Source organism: Recurvomyces mirabilis (assembly GCF_035927965.1).
Source record: "Recurvomyces mirabilis strain CCFEE 5264 chromosome Unknown scaffold_11, whole genome shotgun sequence".
Taxonomy (NCBI): domain Eukaryota; kingdom Fungi; phylum Ascomycota; class Dothideomycetes; order Mycosphaerellales; family Teratosphaeriaceae; genus Recurvomyces; species Recurvomyces mirabilis.
In genome coordinates this window covers 121,138-138,089 of record NW_027041945.1, presented here as the reverse complement: position 1 = coordinate 138,089, position 16,952 = coordinate 121,138, and the positions used below count along the sequence as shown (strand labels likewise).

At 52.3% G+C, this 16,952-nt stretch overlaps 8 protein-coding genes across 8 annotated transcripts; 2 read left to right on the top strand and 6 right to left on the bottom strand.

Annotated features, from left to right (window-relative positions):
- Positions 1-165: 165 nt before the first annotated feature.
- LTS14_004747 (uncharacterized protein) lies at positions 166-873 on the bottom strand (the record flags this gene model as incomplete). Its single annotated transcript, XM_064837447.1, has 1 exon — positions 166-873. One exon carries the CDS (start codon positions 871-873, stop codon positions 166-168), a length of 708 nt encoding a protein of 235 aa, XP_064694770.1.
- Positions 874-2,475: 1,602 nt separating this feature from the next.
- On the bottom strand, positions 2,476-5,330 carry LTS14_004746 (uncharacterized protein; the record flags this gene model as incomplete). The annotated part of the gene is made up of 5 exons (XM_064837446.1): positions 2,476-3,188; positions 3,237-3,559; positions 3,608-3,798; positions 3,857-4,119; positions 4,166-5,330. 5 exons carry the CDS (start codon positions 5,328-5,330, stop codon positions 2,476-2,478), a joined length of 2,655 nt encoding a protein of 884 aa, XP_064694769.1.
- Positions 5,331-5,559: 229 nt separating this feature from the next.
- LTS14_004745 (uncharacterized protein) lies at positions 5,560-6,122 on the bottom strand (the record flags this gene model as incomplete). Its single annotated transcript, XM_064837445.1, has 2 exons — positions 5,560-5,901; positions 6,066-6,122. The coding sequence occupies 2 exons, from the start codon at positions 6,120-6,122 to the stop codon at positions 5,560-5,562; spliced, it is 399 nt and encodes a 132-aa protein (XP_064694768.1).
- Positions 6,123-6,749: 627 nt separating this feature from the next.
- On the bottom strand, positions 6,750-8,310 carry LTS14_004744 (uncharacterized protein; the record flags this gene model as incomplete). Its single annotated transcript, XM_064837444.1, has 2 exons — positions 6,750-7,100; positions 7,153-8,310. The coding sequence occupies 2 exons, from the start codon at positions 8,308-8,310 to the stop codon at positions 6,750-6,752; spliced, it is 1,509 nt and encodes a 502-aa protein (XP_064694767.1).
- A 623-nt stretch (positions 8,311-8,933) lies between these two features.
- LTS14_004743 (uncharacterized protein) lies at positions 8,934-9,467 on the top strand (the record flags this gene model as incomplete). The annotated part of the gene is made up of 1 exon (XM_064837443.1): positions 8,934-9,467. The coding sequence occupies one exon, from the start codon at positions 8,934-8,936 to the stop codon at positions 9,465-9,467; it is 534 nt and encodes a 177-aa protein (XP_064694766.1).
- A 357-nt stretch (positions 9,468-9,824) lies between these two features.
- On the bottom strand, positions 9,825-13,353 carry LTS14_004742 (uncharacterized protein; the record flags this gene model as incomplete). The annotated part of the gene is made up of 5 exons (XM_064837442.1): positions 9,825-11,099; positions 11,157-11,386; positions 11,446-12,065; positions 12,123-12,628; positions 12,682-13,353. The coding sequence occupies 5 exons, from the start codon at positions 13,351-13,353 to the stop codon at positions 9,825-9,827; spliced, it is 3,303 nt and encodes a 1,100-aa protein (XP_064694765.1).
- A 775-nt stretch (positions 13,354-14,128) lies between these two features.
- Positions 14,129-14,825, top strand: LTS14_004741 (uncharacterized protein; the record flags this gene model as incomplete). Its single annotated transcript, XM_064837441.1, has 2 exons — positions 14,129-14,486; positions 14,575-14,825. 2 exons carry the CDS (start codon positions 14,129-14,131, stop codon positions 14,823-14,825), a joined length of 609 nt encoding a protein of 202 aa, XP_064694764.1.
- Positions 14,826-14,852: 27 nt separating this feature from the next.
- On the bottom strand, positions 14,853-16,946 carry LTS14_004740 (uncharacterized protein; the record flags this gene model as incomplete). Its single annotated transcript, XM_064837440.1, is given in 2 exon segments — positions 14,853-15,817; positions 15,833-16,946. The coding sequence occupies 2 exon segments, from the start codon at positions 16,944-16,946 to the stop codon at positions 14,853-14,855; spliced, it is 2,079 nt and encodes a 692-aa protein (XP_064694763.1).
- Between the last annotated feature and the right edge of the window lie 6 nt (positions 16,947-16,952).

The window sequence follows — 16,952 nt, the reverse complement described above, 5'->3', positions numbered from 1 at the left end:
GTGATACTGCTGTTCAGATGAATCACTGTCAATATCTTCTCCTCTGTGCCCTATTCGTAGTTCCCGATGTCCTTCCTAGTCCAGCTGATTAAGCTTGGGATGTTCCGAACGCCTCACTCGCTTGTAATACTACACGATAACAAATGAAAGAAAGGGCAGTCCTCCTCATGCTGCGAACTCGAACGCCTCTGGCAGAGACCGCCGTGATCTTCGGCGCTGTGAATTTCGACGACCTTGCTTGACGAAGACCAGACTGAGCAGTAATGCAATGCCTGCGATGATGCACAGGCTGATCCACACCCATCTCACACCGTATCCGTAGCTCGCAGCCAATGTCGCCTGGAGCTCGTTACGTGAGTTCGGCATTTGAGCGACGGTGTTCGCAAGACTCACTGCATCCCTGGCATACTCTTCTGCGTGATCGAGCGTGAGATCACTTCTTCGGAGGCTGCTTTCAAGCCAATTCAAGAAGACGCAGCTTCCAGCAGCAATACCGAAGCACTGTCCGATAGTGCTGAAGAAGCCCTGTAATGGCACTGCGTGGATAGTTTCGTCGTCGGTGGTCGCGTCGCATTGGACGGCGACCTTCAATGCCGGGTAGAGTATGCCAAATCCAGCACCAGCAAGCAAGCCGATTCGGACGAAGATGACTACTACTGTCTCTGTGGTGGTTGCACTCAGGAGTGCCATACCCGCGACGAAAAGCGCCCAGCCAGCCAGAATAAGCCAAATATGGCTGATGTAGCACAATATTATGCTGGCGACAACGGCGAATAGCACCATGGCCAGCGTGCATGCGCTAAGCAACGCGCCGGATATGATAGGGTCGAGTTTGAGTATCGGCTCGAACCAAAGCGGCAGCATGAAGATCATCGCTGCGAACGACAAGCCATGTGCAAACGTACCGGCGCAAGCTACGCATGCTGTAGCGCGTCGAATTATGGCAATTGGCAGTATAGGCTCTACCCTGTATCCGGCGTAGATAAGGAACATGGCCAGAAAGCAAGAGCCAATGGTCAGTGGTGTGAGGAGGTGCCACGAAGTCCAGCTGTAAGTGATCCCACCCCAGCTGATAGCCAGCAAAATCGGTGCAATCGACCCCGACAGCAACAACCAGCCAAGATAGTCCACACCCATCACTTCTCGCCAGCTTGAGCTGTCGTCCAAGCTGAAAATGAATGGTAAGATTACTAGAGACAAGGCGCCGAACGGTACATTCACCCAAAGATGAAGTTATAGGATGCTTCAGTCGCAGCAGCACCCCCGAGTATTGGGCCTAGCGCAGCACCAAGCCAGTACAGAGCGGATATCGTGCTTTCCACTTGACTCTATTCCGTGGTGTCGCAAGCTTGCGAAGTATGAGCTGGGTGAGAACACCCAGTGCCCCACTTCCGCAGTCCGCTAGACAGCGACCCATGAGGAGTGCGACTGGTCCAGGTGCGACTGCACATATCAACGAGCCGAGTGTACAAATGCCAATGGCGAGCGTGAGGAGCACCCGACCACCGAAGGCGTAGCTGAGACGCATGATCAAAGGCTGGGTCAGGGCTGACGCTAGCAGAAAGCTGTTGACGATCCAAACGGACATGATCGCGTTCATGTCGAGTGGGCGGGCGATAGTCGGCATTGCCGTTGCTAATGATGTTGCACTCATGCCACATGTTATCCTGAGTAGGCATAATATCGCAAAACATGCGAAAAGTTTCCAGTCTCGTTGTGAGGCGATCGAATCTTCGCAGAGTTGCTGTCCCGGATCCTGAGGGACGACGATCGTCTGAGCCTTTTTGTCAAGATCGCTAGTGCCCAATGTGCTGATAGAGTAGTATGATACTCTTGTCTCCGATCCAAAGGAGACTGTAGGTCGAAGTGGCGGCCGAGAAGCTATTACCGGGAAATAGATGTGTACCGGAGACAAGGCAACGTTGCTGAGGCATCTGAGCCAGTACGAGATATGCTCAGCTGAGCAGAAGGTCGGACGGCGCCGATGGTGGAGATTGCATGTTCTTGGGAGTCGAAAGGGGGCGTACGTACTGTAGAAGGCTTGCACGCTCGGAACGTATTCCGCTGTCACTACAGCTACAGCGGATATTCTCCTGTTGTTACTACTTCCACGCAGCAATCCTTGACTCCGCCCATCGAGTACTTCGCTCGCACTAAGAGCAAGAAACGCGTTCAGCGTGAGACCGTATCTTCGCCAGCTCATGATCTCTAAGTCCGACCCCGCTGCAAGACCTTTGAGCAATGGCTAATGTACAGTCTTGAAATGTATCCTCGGCAACAGCCTGTGTTCGAGCCTCCGCCGGTCAGCTCGCCACGCTACAGCCAGTCTACATCGCTGATGAAGATGCGGGCTGCTACATCCTGCCCGTGTCACTGGATATCCTGGGTTCTGAACCTGTCTTGTTCCTCGACGCTTCCAAACATTACACACCTTAGACTTTCATTGTGTGTTCCCTAGCCAGCACACACGTATAATCAACGATCTTTTCGAAGCCGATGATCATCCACGATCCGGCCGAGCTCCGTGCGCAGCTTTTTAAACTGAAAAGCATCCCATACGGACCAGAGCGGCAGCATGTTCTTAACCGCGGCATGAACAGCGTCCATCTTCTGCTTATAAGCAGCACACGCTTTGCGTAGATCCGACAACGTTGAAGCGCGGGAGGTACTCCTCCAGAAGACTCTTTCCATGATGAGTACGGTGTCGATCGTGCACATCAGCAGCATTCTCCCAAACTGCGGGACTGCGCTAAGTTTCAGCATATAGGAGCCTGCGCCTAGGGCCAATCCAAGTGGCGAAGCAACAACGGTAGCCATCGAGCCTGCAGTCGCGACGCTCAATAGATTGGCTGCCACGTAGACCCCATTCGATTCGTAGTTGCCTACCAGCATTGTTGAGATGGTGCTGACAGCAAGATCTGTGCTGTACCCGGTGAAGTGGAAGGCTTTGAGGACATCGCGGACAATCATTGCAGTAATAGTCGTGCTCGCTATGAGGCCTGAGAAAGCAATCGGAAGCGCTGAGGTTCGGATAGCGTGCCCGTATAGTCGGATGCTGTGATCTATGGCAAAGTCGATCTTTGGCTGTACACTACAGATCTGTGCCGCGATGAACATCTCCTGGATGCGAACATCAGTCATGCTTGCAGTGATGATTTCAGTCAGAGCTGCAACCGACTCGCCATCATCTACATGCCTGTCAGGCCAGCAAAGAATAGTTTCGGCCTGGTGCTTACCTTTCGAAGTAAAGACTGGACCCACAAAGCCAGTGCCTGCAGCCTGCAGACCCGCCGTGATATGCTCTTTCTTCTGATCCATGGCCTCCTGCACCCTCGATTCGATGACGTCCCACTCTTCAGGTGCTAGCTGACGGCGGCTTCTCTTGCCACTCTCGGATAACACACTCCGCTCCACTTCGTCGGTACATAGCGCCTCAACTTCGTCAAAACGAGTAGAGACAACGACGACTGAGATCCGGCTGTCGCTCTCCGCCACAAGTCGAAGTACTTCTGCATCGGCCGACTCTGTGGTCCTCAATCGGGTGGACGAGACGCAATATCTGCCCATGTCAGTCATCACAAGACCGCGATCTTGAACGAAAGCTTACAGCAATAAGTGGACACGCTCGTCAATATTGGCCGATTTCGATCTTGTTCGTAAGAGCGAACGAACGCGATCAAGCTCGTCGTCTTGGCCGGCCTGGAAGCCACAGGAGTCGTGAACGATGTATGGTGCATCATCCGGTGAGAATCCCGTCTCCACATCATGAACACCGTGTGCACCGTGGCTCTCTTGTGTCTGAGACAGGGCCGTTTTAGCTATGGCCAAAGAGCAGAAACCGAAACTCCTGACCTACCATTTCTGGCACGCCTAAAAGCAGATTTACAAGGGTGCTCTTCCCGACTCCCGCCGATCCGCATACGAGCAAACGAAACTTCGAGACTACCGGCATTGTGATCTGGTCGTTAGACTTGCTTGCTAGTAGCGTGTCCGCCAATTCATCCTGCCGATATCGATCGAGCGCCTCCTCCAAGCCTTGCCCAAGGTTGATTGGTGAGGCACTGAGGTTGCTACCCGGGATGATATACACAGAAGGATGGACGAATGTCCCAAGAGGAGCTTAGCAGGCATCAGTAAGGGTCATCGTGTGATGGATGGCACTTACTATCGTGGAGGTGGCCTATTAAATCTTCGCTGGAGAAGATCTGACGGTCTCGTCTAATTATGGTCCATCGACTCAATGAGTCTGGCATCGACAGTGCGAGGCCTGGTCGCCGATGAATCTCGCTCATGTCCCAAAGATTGACCTCTACACCGTTCTTCATAACCAAGTCCGACGCCCGTACGGCATTAGGGATGTCGACAAGAGGTGCGGGAAATATCACCTCCAATGGATTGTCCATTTTCAACCCTGCAGGAACAAGACTTGAGTCGCATACAGTGGCGAAGCCAAGGACAAGACCAGCGTCCTTGGCTTCGGACAGAAGCCACTGTGCTGCGTACAGCGCAGCACCATCCTCACTCTTAGCACCTCCTAGACTGCCATGCGTACCAAGGAACCAGCCTTCGAGCACACTATGCAGCTTACTCGCTTTCCTCAGCTCATACTCCGCCGTTCTGGGACGTAGCATCCAGAGTTGTGGTGCGTATGCAGGATCAGTCTCGTTGATGGCAACAGCATGGCGACAATGTCGCAAGGCTGGATGTAGACCAATCTCATAAAGACCTCCGTCATCGTATGCTTTCACACTGTCTATGACTCCAAGAAACTGAATCTTTGGTGGCGGACGGCTGCTAGACATGTATTCGTATATCGATCCCGCTTGCTGCTTGCCGCCAATCCTCACGGCTTGGTATACCTCCAGGATCCTATCGTAAGCTTGATCAAATTCCTTTTGATCGCTCGTATGGCCTGGTATCCGCATGTATGCAAGCAAATTAGCAACAGCACGAACAACAAAAGCACCACGACTGTAGCCGAACAAGAACACCTCGTCTTCAGGATGGCAAGCCCTCTCGCAACACATCTGATACACGGATTTGATCTGCTGCTCTACACCAGTCGCGAACACACCTGTGACAACTTTGCCGAGCCAACTGCCAGTGTCGTCGATGCCACGGACATAGACCCGCTGTTGTCGCCATTCTCGGCCGTCTGCGCCAATGACTTGATCTTCTTTCGCGCAGCACCATATTCGGAAAATGTTACTGATATTACCGTTCTTGGCAGGATATGTTCCATCCGGTCCAGTCCAGGTTCCGTCTACACAGATGATGAGTCGAATCGGGATCCTTCGATTCCCCTCGCAAGCCTTGAGCGCTTCAGTCATGACCGTCGAGTATGGGTGGGCCTGTACATCGCAAGATCTGCTATCGTTGCCACTGTTTCGTCCACATAGTCAAGGTTGTCTCGTGAGATGCTGATGCATGTACAACAGTACCTAGCTAAGATGAGCGACATCTATAAGCCATAGCCCCACCTCTCCACGTCAGCCGCCCACGTGCTTGCACTAGAGGTCGAGAAGCTTATGCTTGCTCTCTTCCTCTGCCTCTACATCCTCACGAGAAGTCGTATTGACCTTGAGCTTTCTCAGGAGCATCAATCTCGCCAATCCATGGCGCCTTGCTCCTCAGGAACTGCTCGACTCTGGGCTTGAACGTAGTTGCCAGCAGCTCATCCAACTGATCAACCTCACCAACGCGCAGGAAGCTCAATCCTTGAAAGCCATTGCTCTGGCGGTTCATGAGTGTGCCGCATTCACCACACCTCGTGTCGTTCATGGAGTTCCCGCTTGCGATGGACGCACTCTGGGCGCGCTTCTTCAAGTTGTCACCACCATTGACGTACGTGATATTGGCGTCTTTGACACAGAAGTTGGTCGCGAACATTGATGCGGTGAGCTGTATAAGCCGTTAGAATCGGATCATTGTAGTTGAGGTAAGATCTGCTCGCCTTGCGACAGTCCAGGCAGTGACAGACGAAGACATCTTCTACAGCACTCACTGGCTAGACAAAGTCAGTCCGATGATCCTCACGCTTCATCGAGATGTCAGCATGCACTTACGAACTCCAGCTTGGTTGCGCCACAGAAGCAGGTTTGGCTGGCGGTGGTTGGAGCCATTGCGAATGATGTCCTGATGTAGTGGAGACCTGAGAGGGGTGAAGTAATGGCCTGGTAGTGGTAGTTGAGGTATCGGACTGCTGAGCTTTCGATGTTGTAGTAGTGATTGTGATGGCAAGAGTCAACTGTTGCTGGTCATACATCAAGTATATATATTGGCAGCTACGACTGATGCATCATCATGGCGTGAAGGATTTGCAATACAGATGCCTCGGGCTGACCAACGTCAATATCATCGTGCATCGAACACTCTGATTTGTGTATATCGATCATCATATGTTGTCGGATGAGGAAGACCTTGGAGCTCGGCATCCCGAGACGAGAGTTCTTGAAGGATTCGACATTTTCGCCCCGTCTCGAGGACTCACCTCGGAAACTCGGCGAATCCTTCAGCCTTACACGCGAGACGGCTGAGCATAATCGTCTCTAGCTTATTGCAAAGGCAGCAGTTGATCAGTAAACTCTCGTGGTCAATCTTCCTTTCGCGAGTATCATGCTGTGTGTGATCAGACGTGACTCGCTTCCAGGACCCAGGCCTGAGGTGTGCGCATCACTCGGCGTGCTTGTCATCAACATGGATCTTTTCAACTTGCCAGACTCTACATTTTCGATACTGCCCTCATCACTTCATCGCAAGGTCCTCAGCTGGATCTCCTGCAGTGGAAGCTGCTCGGACTCTCCTCCTACCTGTTCGTTGTGCCTATCACTTTCAAAGCCATTCATCAAGCCTTGCTGAGCCTCCACATCGGCACTGCCGTGCACTTGCTCTTTCTTGTTACTGTGCTTACCAGCATCGGCCATAGTAGCAACGACGATAGCGCTCCCAAGAATGAGGCTGGATCCGGCTATCGACATCAAATCTGGTGTGTGGCCGAATATCAACTTGTCGAAACCTAGAGCGAACAACATTTGTGTATAGGTGATATTCGTAGCGCGGGAGGACTTCTCGTACGCCAGACCGGCGGCTAAAAGGAATTGCTATGTTACTCTGTTAGTCACCATTTCGAGTACACGATAGATGAAGACCTACCATGATAAAGCCGCAAGTGCCTAAGAAGATCAGGTAACCCCACTCTTTCAGATTCGCTGGTAGCAAAAACCCAACCCAAGGGAGCGAAAACATCATGATCGTGCTGACAAGGGTGCACCAAGCAGCAAAGTAATTCACACTGATCAGAGGATGTGCCCGCTTTCCGATCCATCGGATAGTTGTGTATGCGGTGGCAGCACCTAACACTCCCATCAATGCCAGGCTCACGGCCATCAAGCGTTGTGATGGCGTGACATTGTCATAGTTCGACGCATCACCGCTACTCGCCGTCCCGTTCGCGCTCGAGATGGTGTCACTACTGCCGCTGGCGGGTGGCGATTCACTGGACGATCCAAATCCTGGTAACATGCTTGTCGGCTTCGCAATGAGCACAACACCAACAAGAGAGACCAGTCCCGCGATCTGTTCCAATCGTCCGAAGGGTTCTTTGATCAATATTGAACACGCCCAACAAGCCAGAGCAGGCGCCAAAAACGTGATCACAGTCGCATCAGCCAGAGGGAGGTAGAGCAGACTCCAATACATGCCAGTCACTCCGAAAAAGCCTCCAAACCCTCTGGCTACCAGTAGCCATCTCACCTCGTGCTTGCCGAAGGGGAAGTCTGGCGTCCTCTTGTACCACATATAGCCAGATGCAAGCACCACAGTGATGCCCATCCGTGCAAAGAGGATCTGAAAGGGATGCATGCCTTTGCCATTGTTGCCCTCGATTTCCAGAAGTCGGGTAGTAACATTCATCAGGGTACCGAAGACCTGCGCGAGGAGCATGTAGCCAAGACCCAGGTTGCGGACGTAAAAGGCATGGAATCTTGCTCGCGAGCCTCTTGGCTGTGCATTACGACCAGATATGGGGGGTACACCATTTTCGCTATGTGGATGGGACACAGTAGGATGTATCTGTTCATACTCGTCTGCACTCAGGATAGATAAAGTGTCTGGCGACAAAGGCCGAATAGGGCCTGATAGTGGCGCAGAGAGGAACCCATTCGTTTTGGGATAAGCATCGGCTTTCGAGAGTTGCTCAAATTCAGGTGTACTGCTGCGGCTGTCTCCAGCTTGGATGGTGCTCAGGTAGTCATCGTGACATACACTGCTCTTATCTTGCAGAGTTTCTTCCGAGCGAGGTGGCAAGCTCATCTCAGGTACACCAAGATAATTTCAACCCCAGGACTGACAACTGACCTAGGCATACGTAGCTATTGGATGCTTGGAAAGCCAATGATTGTGTATGGCCTAGGGAGATTAGAGATGAGTAGAGACTGTCGTAAAGTGATAAGAGGTCTGAGGTGTGGTGTGCAAAGTCGAGCGTTGAGTCAGCCAAGCGACACTCGCCTTTGTGAGCCATGAGAACAGGCAATCGCTCCTGCCGTGTCCGCGGCGGCATCGGCTCTCACTTGCATAATGATTAAGAAAGCCAGTCAAGCAGTGGTGAACTTAAACGGCTCAACATCATCGACGCTGTGGTCTGCCAAAGTGTACGGCGAGGGAGGTACCCGATGATCGAGCGTGCTGCCAGGACGCAAGACACCGCACAGATGTTGCCTACTCTGCTCGTGGACGTCGAGAACCTGGCAAATGTTGACAGTGATCAGCAAATGCAACGCCCTAGCCATGTGGCAGCCAATCGGCTGTCGGCGAGGAGCTGAAGAAACCACTGCCGAGGTGCCGAACCTTCGTCAATAATACATGTATCCATCTAGTACATGTGCTGCATCTGTCGAACATGACACAATCGCGGTAGCTAATCATCTGTTGTCATCATGGTTGCGAGGATCCATGGACATCTGCCTCGGGAACTGGTGGAGAAATTTGCCAGTCTGTCACCCGAAGAGCGCATCAATGCGTTGATGGCCAACAAAGTACCGGACGACCAGCGCCTCGTCTCGAAATTCATGGAGCAAGAGTGCAAGTTACGAGAAGTAAAAATACTGTCGCCTAAGCAAGCACTTGTGACCTTTGCCTTCAAGGTCAGTCGATTTTACTGCAACGGTAGTGGCAATCTACACGGCGGCTCCCAATCCGCCTTCTTCGACGTCTGCACATCTATAGCTCTGATGAGCATCGGCAAACCAGGTTTCTGGCTCAATGGCGGTGTCAGCAGGACGCTGAACGTCACCTATCTCCGACCTGCTCCAGAAGGCGATGATTTGATCATGGAGTGTGAGATCGTGAGCATGGGCAAGAGTCTGGCTCTTCTCAAAGCACGACTAAAGCGAGAAAGCGATGGTGCTTTGATCAGTACGTGCGATCACGACAAGGCTTTCGTACCAACGAAACCTGGGTGGAAGCTTTGAGGTAGCTTGTGGCTCAAGTGGCACGGCAATCGTCATACTACATTACAAGGTTGATCATGTCACAAGCCACGACTTCTGGTGCTGAAATGGTTGATAGCTCCCTAGATCATACCAGTAATGTAGAGCCCGATGCTCGACAAAGCACACAGCTTTACACCGGGACCCAGTAGTCTTCGTACCAGGGATACCAGAAGACAGTTGGGATCACGCGGCCATACTTTGTCTTCGGATGGCTCATCTTGCACCGAGGCTTGGCGAACAAATAAAAGGAGACGCTCTGTACTCATGAGAACTTGATACAGTCTGCGGGAGCTTGTACACATAGACATATCATTATATCATACCTTAGGTCCGAAGCTAAGCCAAGAAGCTCTTGATTGCTTTGTTGACGCCCTCGGCATCTTCAAATACATGCCAATGTCCGACTTGCTCTAGAACTCTCGTTTGAGCAGATCCAAGCATTTCCGCAAGCTTCTTGACATGCGCTGGTGGTGCGACCTTATCCTCATCGCCTGTGATCAACAACGACTTTGTCGTCTTGCCGAGCTTAGCAAAGTCAATTTGAAGATCTTTCGCACCTGCCAGTGCCGTACAACCTTTGGCATATCCTTCTGGGTCCTGAGACAGCAAGCTCATTTGCGCAGCTGTGCAGGAGAGTGGACGGTCTGTCTTAGTCTTCTCGGACGTGCCAGCGGCGGCTACTGTGATAGCCACGTTACGCATGCCCTCAGCTCTGACAGTTGCTGCACGTTTCACGCTACCATCGGCACCAGCCGCAGGTAGTGGACATGGTGGAGGACCTATCAGGATGAGCTTGTTGACCATGTCTGTGTGTTGCGACGCGAAGAGCTCAGCCACGATACATCCCATGGAGTGTGCTACAACTGTCACGCCGTTTTGTGTTGGCATGTCGAACGCCTTGATCAAGTTCTCAATGTCTTGCGCATAGCTCTCGATGCTGATTCGTGAGGTTGCCTTTGTTGGTGACATGCCGTGGCCTTCGAGATCGAAGAGCAAGCTGGTATACTGTTCGTGGTCGCCTTTGTTGAGACCCAGCTGGTTGAGCACAGGAGTGAAGAAAGATGTGTTGCCTCCTAGTCCATGGATGAAGATGATGCTGTTCGGACCACGGCCAATAGTTTTGGCATTGAGCTTCTTGCCGTTTAGAAGTGTGGTGAGGCCAACGCCATGGTTAGTGATTGCGAGGTTGCTGATAGGTATGACGCTTTGTGCCTGTACTTGCTTCGTGACATAATTATCGTTCTCGGCCTTGACCACCGTATTCCGCAGTGTGCCTAGCCCAGTGACCGAGATCTCAACAACATCACCAGGCTTGAGGAAGACGGGAGGCTTCAAGCCAAACCCGACACCTGCTGGTGTGCCGGTAGCGATCACATCTCCAGGACGCAAGGTCTGCGATTTCGACAGTGTATGTATGAGGTTCGGCACGCTGAAGATGAGATCCTCAGTGGTCCCCTTCTGGCGAAGCTCACCATTGACATGAGTTGTGACCGTCAGTGTCTTTGGTAACGCTGACTTTGGTAATGCCAGCGGACCCACTGGACAGTACGAGTCTGCGCTCTTGCCGATGAAGAACTGTTTATGGTCGCGCTGAGCCTCACGGGCAGTCACCTGGAAGTCAATTATTAGTATTGTAGATATTACATCATGTCTTTCGCCTGAGCTTACATCATTGATGATCGTGTAACCCCAGACATGCTGCTCGGCATCGATTTCAGATATATTGAAGCCACCCTTGCCGACTATGACTCCGATTTCTCCTTCGTAGTCGAGCGTCTGTGTAAAGTCCTCATGGAGAAGGATGTCTTCTTCGTTAGCAACGATTGAAGTTGCTCGCTTGGTAAAGATGACTGGGTGTGTCGGCATATCGACCTTGTCGCTTGAATCATATCCGCTTGCTGCGAGCGTAGTCAGCTTCCTGAGCATATTGCAGATCAAAGTGAGAACGTATACATACCATTGAACTCTTTGGCATGCTCACTGTAATTCTTGCCAACAGCAAGCACATCGCGACCACTGATCGGTGCCAAGATGTTGAGACTATCAGTCAGTGGGAAGGTTTCGGCGCCAGCTATGACATTGTCTTCGCCGACTTCGATCACTTGGTATAGGTTTTCGATCGCCGTTCCACTCAAGAAAGCAAGTGGTGTAATGGTGCCTTTGTCTCGATCCAAGTGACCGATCCTGGTCCGACCAGTACCATCGTCTAAAGCATAAGCCACGAAGTTGTTGAGCTTCACGTTCTCCTTAGGCTCCATAACGGGCTGTGGCTGCTCGAACTTCACAAATTCCTTGTAACTTGCTTTGTGGACTCGACCATTGATCATGATGACATCCAGCTTGCTGTGATCCTGCAGCACAGCGATATCGGCGAGGGGATCTCCATCTACGAGAATACAGTCGGCGAAATAGCCTGGTTTGATCTTGCCCAGCTCGTGCTCGCGCATGAAGAGCTTCGCAACTCCAGCGGTCGCAGAGACTAGGGTTTCCATTGGCGTGAACCCAAGGAGGTTGACAAAAAGCTCCAGATCTCGAGCATATGTTCCGTGCGGCGTCCAAGCGAAGCCATAGTCACCACTGAAGGAAGTATTAGCATCAAATCATTGAGTGTAGGTGGCACAGGACGTAGCTTACCCTGGGAGCACAGTGATGCCTCGCTCATGCATTTCACGAAGTCCTTTGATCGCGACCTCCAGTTCTTTCTTATATCCGACTTGCTCAGCTTTCTCGAACGAGTAGCCAAACGCTCCAGCCTCATACACAGTCGCAACAAGCCAGTTCAAACCTGGTGCTACTATATGCTTATGCTTGGCCTTATCGAGCAACTCCATCCCCTCTTCGTCAATCCAGCTAGCGTGGTAGATGATATCTACACCATGTTTGATACACATCTTGACGCTGTCTCTTGCTCTTGCGTGGGCGCAAAGTCGAATACCATGTCGATGTGCCTCGTCCACACAGGCTGCTGTCTCGTCGTCGTCGTAGTAGCAATCCTGAGCGTCTCGTGTCTCGCAGATCTGTTCGCCAGACATGGAAAGCTTGATCGTATCGACGCCGAGCTTGACATGGTGCCGGATGGTCTCTCGCATCTCGAGCGGTCCCTTGGCAAAAGCTGTAATGCCAGGAACGAGGTCGCCATCCTACACCACAAATGAATAACTGTATTTCTTGTCCGGACTACTGCGAAACTCACTGGTACCGCCATCTCCTTGCCATTAGCCAAATATCGTGGACCAGGTAGTTGACCCTCATTAATAGCATCACGAATCACAATATCAAGCCTGTCTTTGGCGGATGCTGCCCCAAAGCACATAGTGTACCCGCTGTCCAGATAGCACTGTGCTGACCTCGCGCTGGCGAGTGTATGCTCCTCAACACCAATGTCACCGAGCTTACCAAGATCGCCGTTGTTCCAGCTAAAGTGTGTGTGCGCATCTCCCAAACCACTCATCAACGTCCTACCACGACCGTTGATGGTTCGTACCTTGTTGTCCTTCGCAAGCTCCTCGACACTGGGTACCTCGCCAACATATCGTATGCGCTCGCCTGTTATATTGTTAGCAAATGCTCTCCCACCTTGCTCTAGCAACCCGGGAGACTGGCCTTCGATATACACGTCGCCCTTGAACGGATCTGCTCCAGTACTATCAATAATGTTCACATCTCGAAACAAAATCTTGCCACCTGGATCCGTGCCCTTGATCTGGTAGTCCTTGGGTTTGAGCTTTGGCGCGAAATGCACCTTTTCATGTGGATTCATGGTGTTGACATCCTTGTTCTTTGTGCCGTTGGCACCATTAGCATGACGATCATAATTCAGGCCATTGAGCATCAAGCCGCGAGAGTCGACTGCTGAGGGTGCCATGACGAGAGAACACACTCAAGATTGGTTGTCGACAAATATGAAGAGAGGTCAGGGTAGCAAGGTATGAAATGCAGCTCGAAAGCGCGACTACCCTTGGCCTGTGACATGGAGGTAACACTTAGCCGCAGAGCCCTCAATGAGGACCAGATCGCCAAGCTGTCTTTCGACAGCTTGCTATAGCCATCATAAGCTTCAGGCATTTGTAGCTTGCCGGTATAGGCAAGTCAACAATCGTCATTATGGAGCCGCCGCCATTGAAGGCCGGAAGGGTGAAAGTGCAGTCGTCGACAGCATGGAGGTGTCTATGAGCCAATTTGCTTCGTAGGTGCCAAGGGTACTCGCTATGATAAGCGTGAAAGACGGCTTTTCTCGGTCGTCGGATTGCGTTTCCGAAGCGTCCCGTCATCTTGATCACAGATTCGCCATGATCGTTTCCCATTCCTGTCGAGTGCTTGTATCGTGGCGATCAAACAGTCTACCAATGCCCCACAATAATACACGTACTTTAAGCTTTCGCGGGGTTTGCAGAGGTGAATGTGCGGAGAAGATACAATGGTACGGAGCTAGCAGACTACACAGCCGATGTGCCGTTGTCGCCACTGAATCGATTATGAGTTGTCACGTAAGAATGGCGTGCCAGGGAAGTACGCGACACGGCCATACAGGTGAACGCGAATAGGTGGATTGCTGGTTGACACGGTGTGCAGCCTCGAGATGTTGCCAAAGGAAGTCCCATAGTGAGAAGGGCGTTCAAGATCCAGTATGAGAAAAGGCAATGGGAAGATTGAGCCTATCGTCGTGGAGAGCGACGCATCTCTGCGTTCCTGGGGTTGTGACTGTGTCTCCTAAACACAGTCCTCAGTCTCCAGACCTAGGGATCGGGCACACCCATTCTGAGAAGGCCAGCCATAGCGAGCACATAGAGAACGTCGCCGATATTTACCTGCAGCCGCCTGCCGGTCTAGTAAATGAGCGAGTTTCCAGCAAGGGCATCGTCCAGGAGGACGATCCGACAGAGCCCTGGTCGTTCCAGCCGAAGCGTCTCCCGGACGAGAGCCTACCTTTCATACTCGCGACCGTCGTCAAGGAGCGTGATGGGCAGGAAAATGAAAGTGGGAGGCAAAGTAGACTCTGTACGTACCTCCCTACCTCCCTTCCAAGCTCGAATATCTCAGCGCACCTCCCAGGTTTCTCCTCATCACGTCCTAACATAGTGTCCAGGGATCGTCGTAAACGGCGTCGTCCTGGACGTCACGGAATATCAGTTCGGGCACCCAGGCGGTCGTGCCATTATCTCAGGTTTCGGCGGCCAGGACTGTACGTGGCAGTGGTTCTCGTTTCATGGTATGGACATCTGGCGATCTGTGGCTGCTGGGCTGCGGGTCGGCAGGACCGAAGGTGTAATGAATCCGTTCCGGCGACCTAAAGGTATCGTCGGCTTGCAAGGCCATGGATTTCAGGACTGGGATTGAACAAAATGGCTGGCGCGCAGGTTGATTTCAAGTGTCTGGCTCATCAGCATCCTCCAGAGTCCGCTGCTGATGCTCTTCATGCTCCTCGCTGTCAGCCACACCTTCAAGATCACTCCTCCCCAGGCCCACGCTCTGCAAAAGTTGCTGTAGCTGGCCCATCCGCTGGGTCCTCTGCACGAGCGTCTGCTCTGACTCGCCACTCTCCCTGACCTGTCTCCTGATCTCGTCCTCTGAAGGGCGCTCAGCATCAGCACCATCGACGCCTTGGCCAGACATCCACGGGAATCGTTGCGCGAACCATCCGACCAGATCCTGGAATTCGTGGAGGTTGGAAGCGATATCCGTGGGGTTCGGCCCCGCATTGCGACTGGAAAGGCCTGGGGTTTCGTATGAACGAAGATCGTCCAAGGGTGGTAAGGGGTCGAAGACAGTGGTTAATCGATCTCGATGGGAGTTGGGGAGGATGTGGATAGCGGACTGGACGTCGGAGAGGACAGTGTGTCTCGACTCTGCTTCCGTGATCTCCTTTGTATTGGACTCAGCGGGTGCAATGCCATCTGGTACAGCGGAAGCGACTTCGACAAGCAATGCTGAGATCTCGGGTGTGTTCCAGAAATCCTTCGCACGCAGCGCATACAGCTCTGTATATAGCTCATCCTTCTCCGAAGACGGCTCTTTGCCCCATACAGCAGGCGGAGGATCAAGATTCACTTCCCGCATCAGCTTGAAGAAGATCCAGGGGTAGCGACCAACTGCTGTGAAGAGCGCTTGTTTGCCTTTGGACTTGTTGCCTGCTCTGCTTTCTGCTAGGGCTTGGCTGATCTGGACGTTGGGCAGATGACCGTAGAGTTTGCAGAAACCTGGATTGCGGCTAATATTGAGGTAATCGAGGTCCTGACGAGAGCGAAGGGCGTATTGATCAAGGACGAGCCATAAGGCGTAGGGATCCTCTTCAGGGCTGAGGGAGAGCAGGAGCTTGGCCCACTCGTAGACTGTGCGCCATGTACCTCGCATTGACAGGTTGGTCATGTATCGCCATGACGCTAGCCAGAACTCCCTGTTTTCCGGGCGCCTGAAGTCGAGTCGTGCTTTGCCTTCTCCTATACTCCTCGTGAAAGTGGAGTGGATCGATCGACCGAAGGAGAAGAGCGCTCTCTCAAGCAAGTCACCAGATGTGGAATGATCGCCTTGCTGTTTCGCAATTTCCGAGACCTGCAATAAGGTTGAGATGTGGTAGGGATTATGCCGTAGCAGCATAACCATACGATCCGGATCCATGCTCTCTACGCACGTCTCGAACTGCGCCTGCACGTCCTGGTATGACCGGTTGTGCACAAAGCGATACAATATTGTGCCATCTGCTCTCTTCTCTTCGACTTCCATACCTAGCCCACCGCCTGTAGCGACAGGCCAATCTTCCTTGCCTTGGATGAAGATGTTCCGCTTGAGTGCCACAGCGGCCAAACCACTAGACCGGCCTCCTGCGCCACCTTGACCACGCAATGCCTGTGCAAGACCCATTTGCTGTGCTTGCCGTTGTTGTCGCCTGTTGCCACCTGCACCCTGTGCTTGCTGAGCCTGACCATCGTCATCGTCCTGTGCTTCTAGTGCTGCACGACCAAAAAGCCGTCGCATCTCGTTTTGCGCATGGAGATGGGTGGTATCGACGGCAAGTAGTTTCGATGACTCGTCCACCACTTCGTCCACACCGGCTGCTGTCGTGGCGGCCTGTGCATGGTTGCCATTCGTTGCAAGCTGCCTCAAGGCTTTGTCGATCTCAACCAGGTCTTCATCTTGTTTTGTAGTAGGCTCTGGTTGAGTAGCCTTCTTCTTGCTTCGCTTCTTCTTTTTCTTCTTCTTACTTGCGGACATAGTACTTGTCTCATTAGCAGCTGGCTCGTCATTGTCATCATCGTCCTTGTCATAGTCTAATGGTGCGCCACCATCTTCGTCTTCGTCATCGTCATTGTCCTCTCCAAGCATAGCGAACGCACTGGCTTTTGCCGAGATTGGTGGTATGCTCTGTTCTGCTTCATCGTCCTCTTCCTCTTGCTGCTGGAGTCGAACTTGCTCCTGCTCCTCTCGCTCTCGTTGTGCTTTTCGTAATGCTCGTGAAGACATGATGAC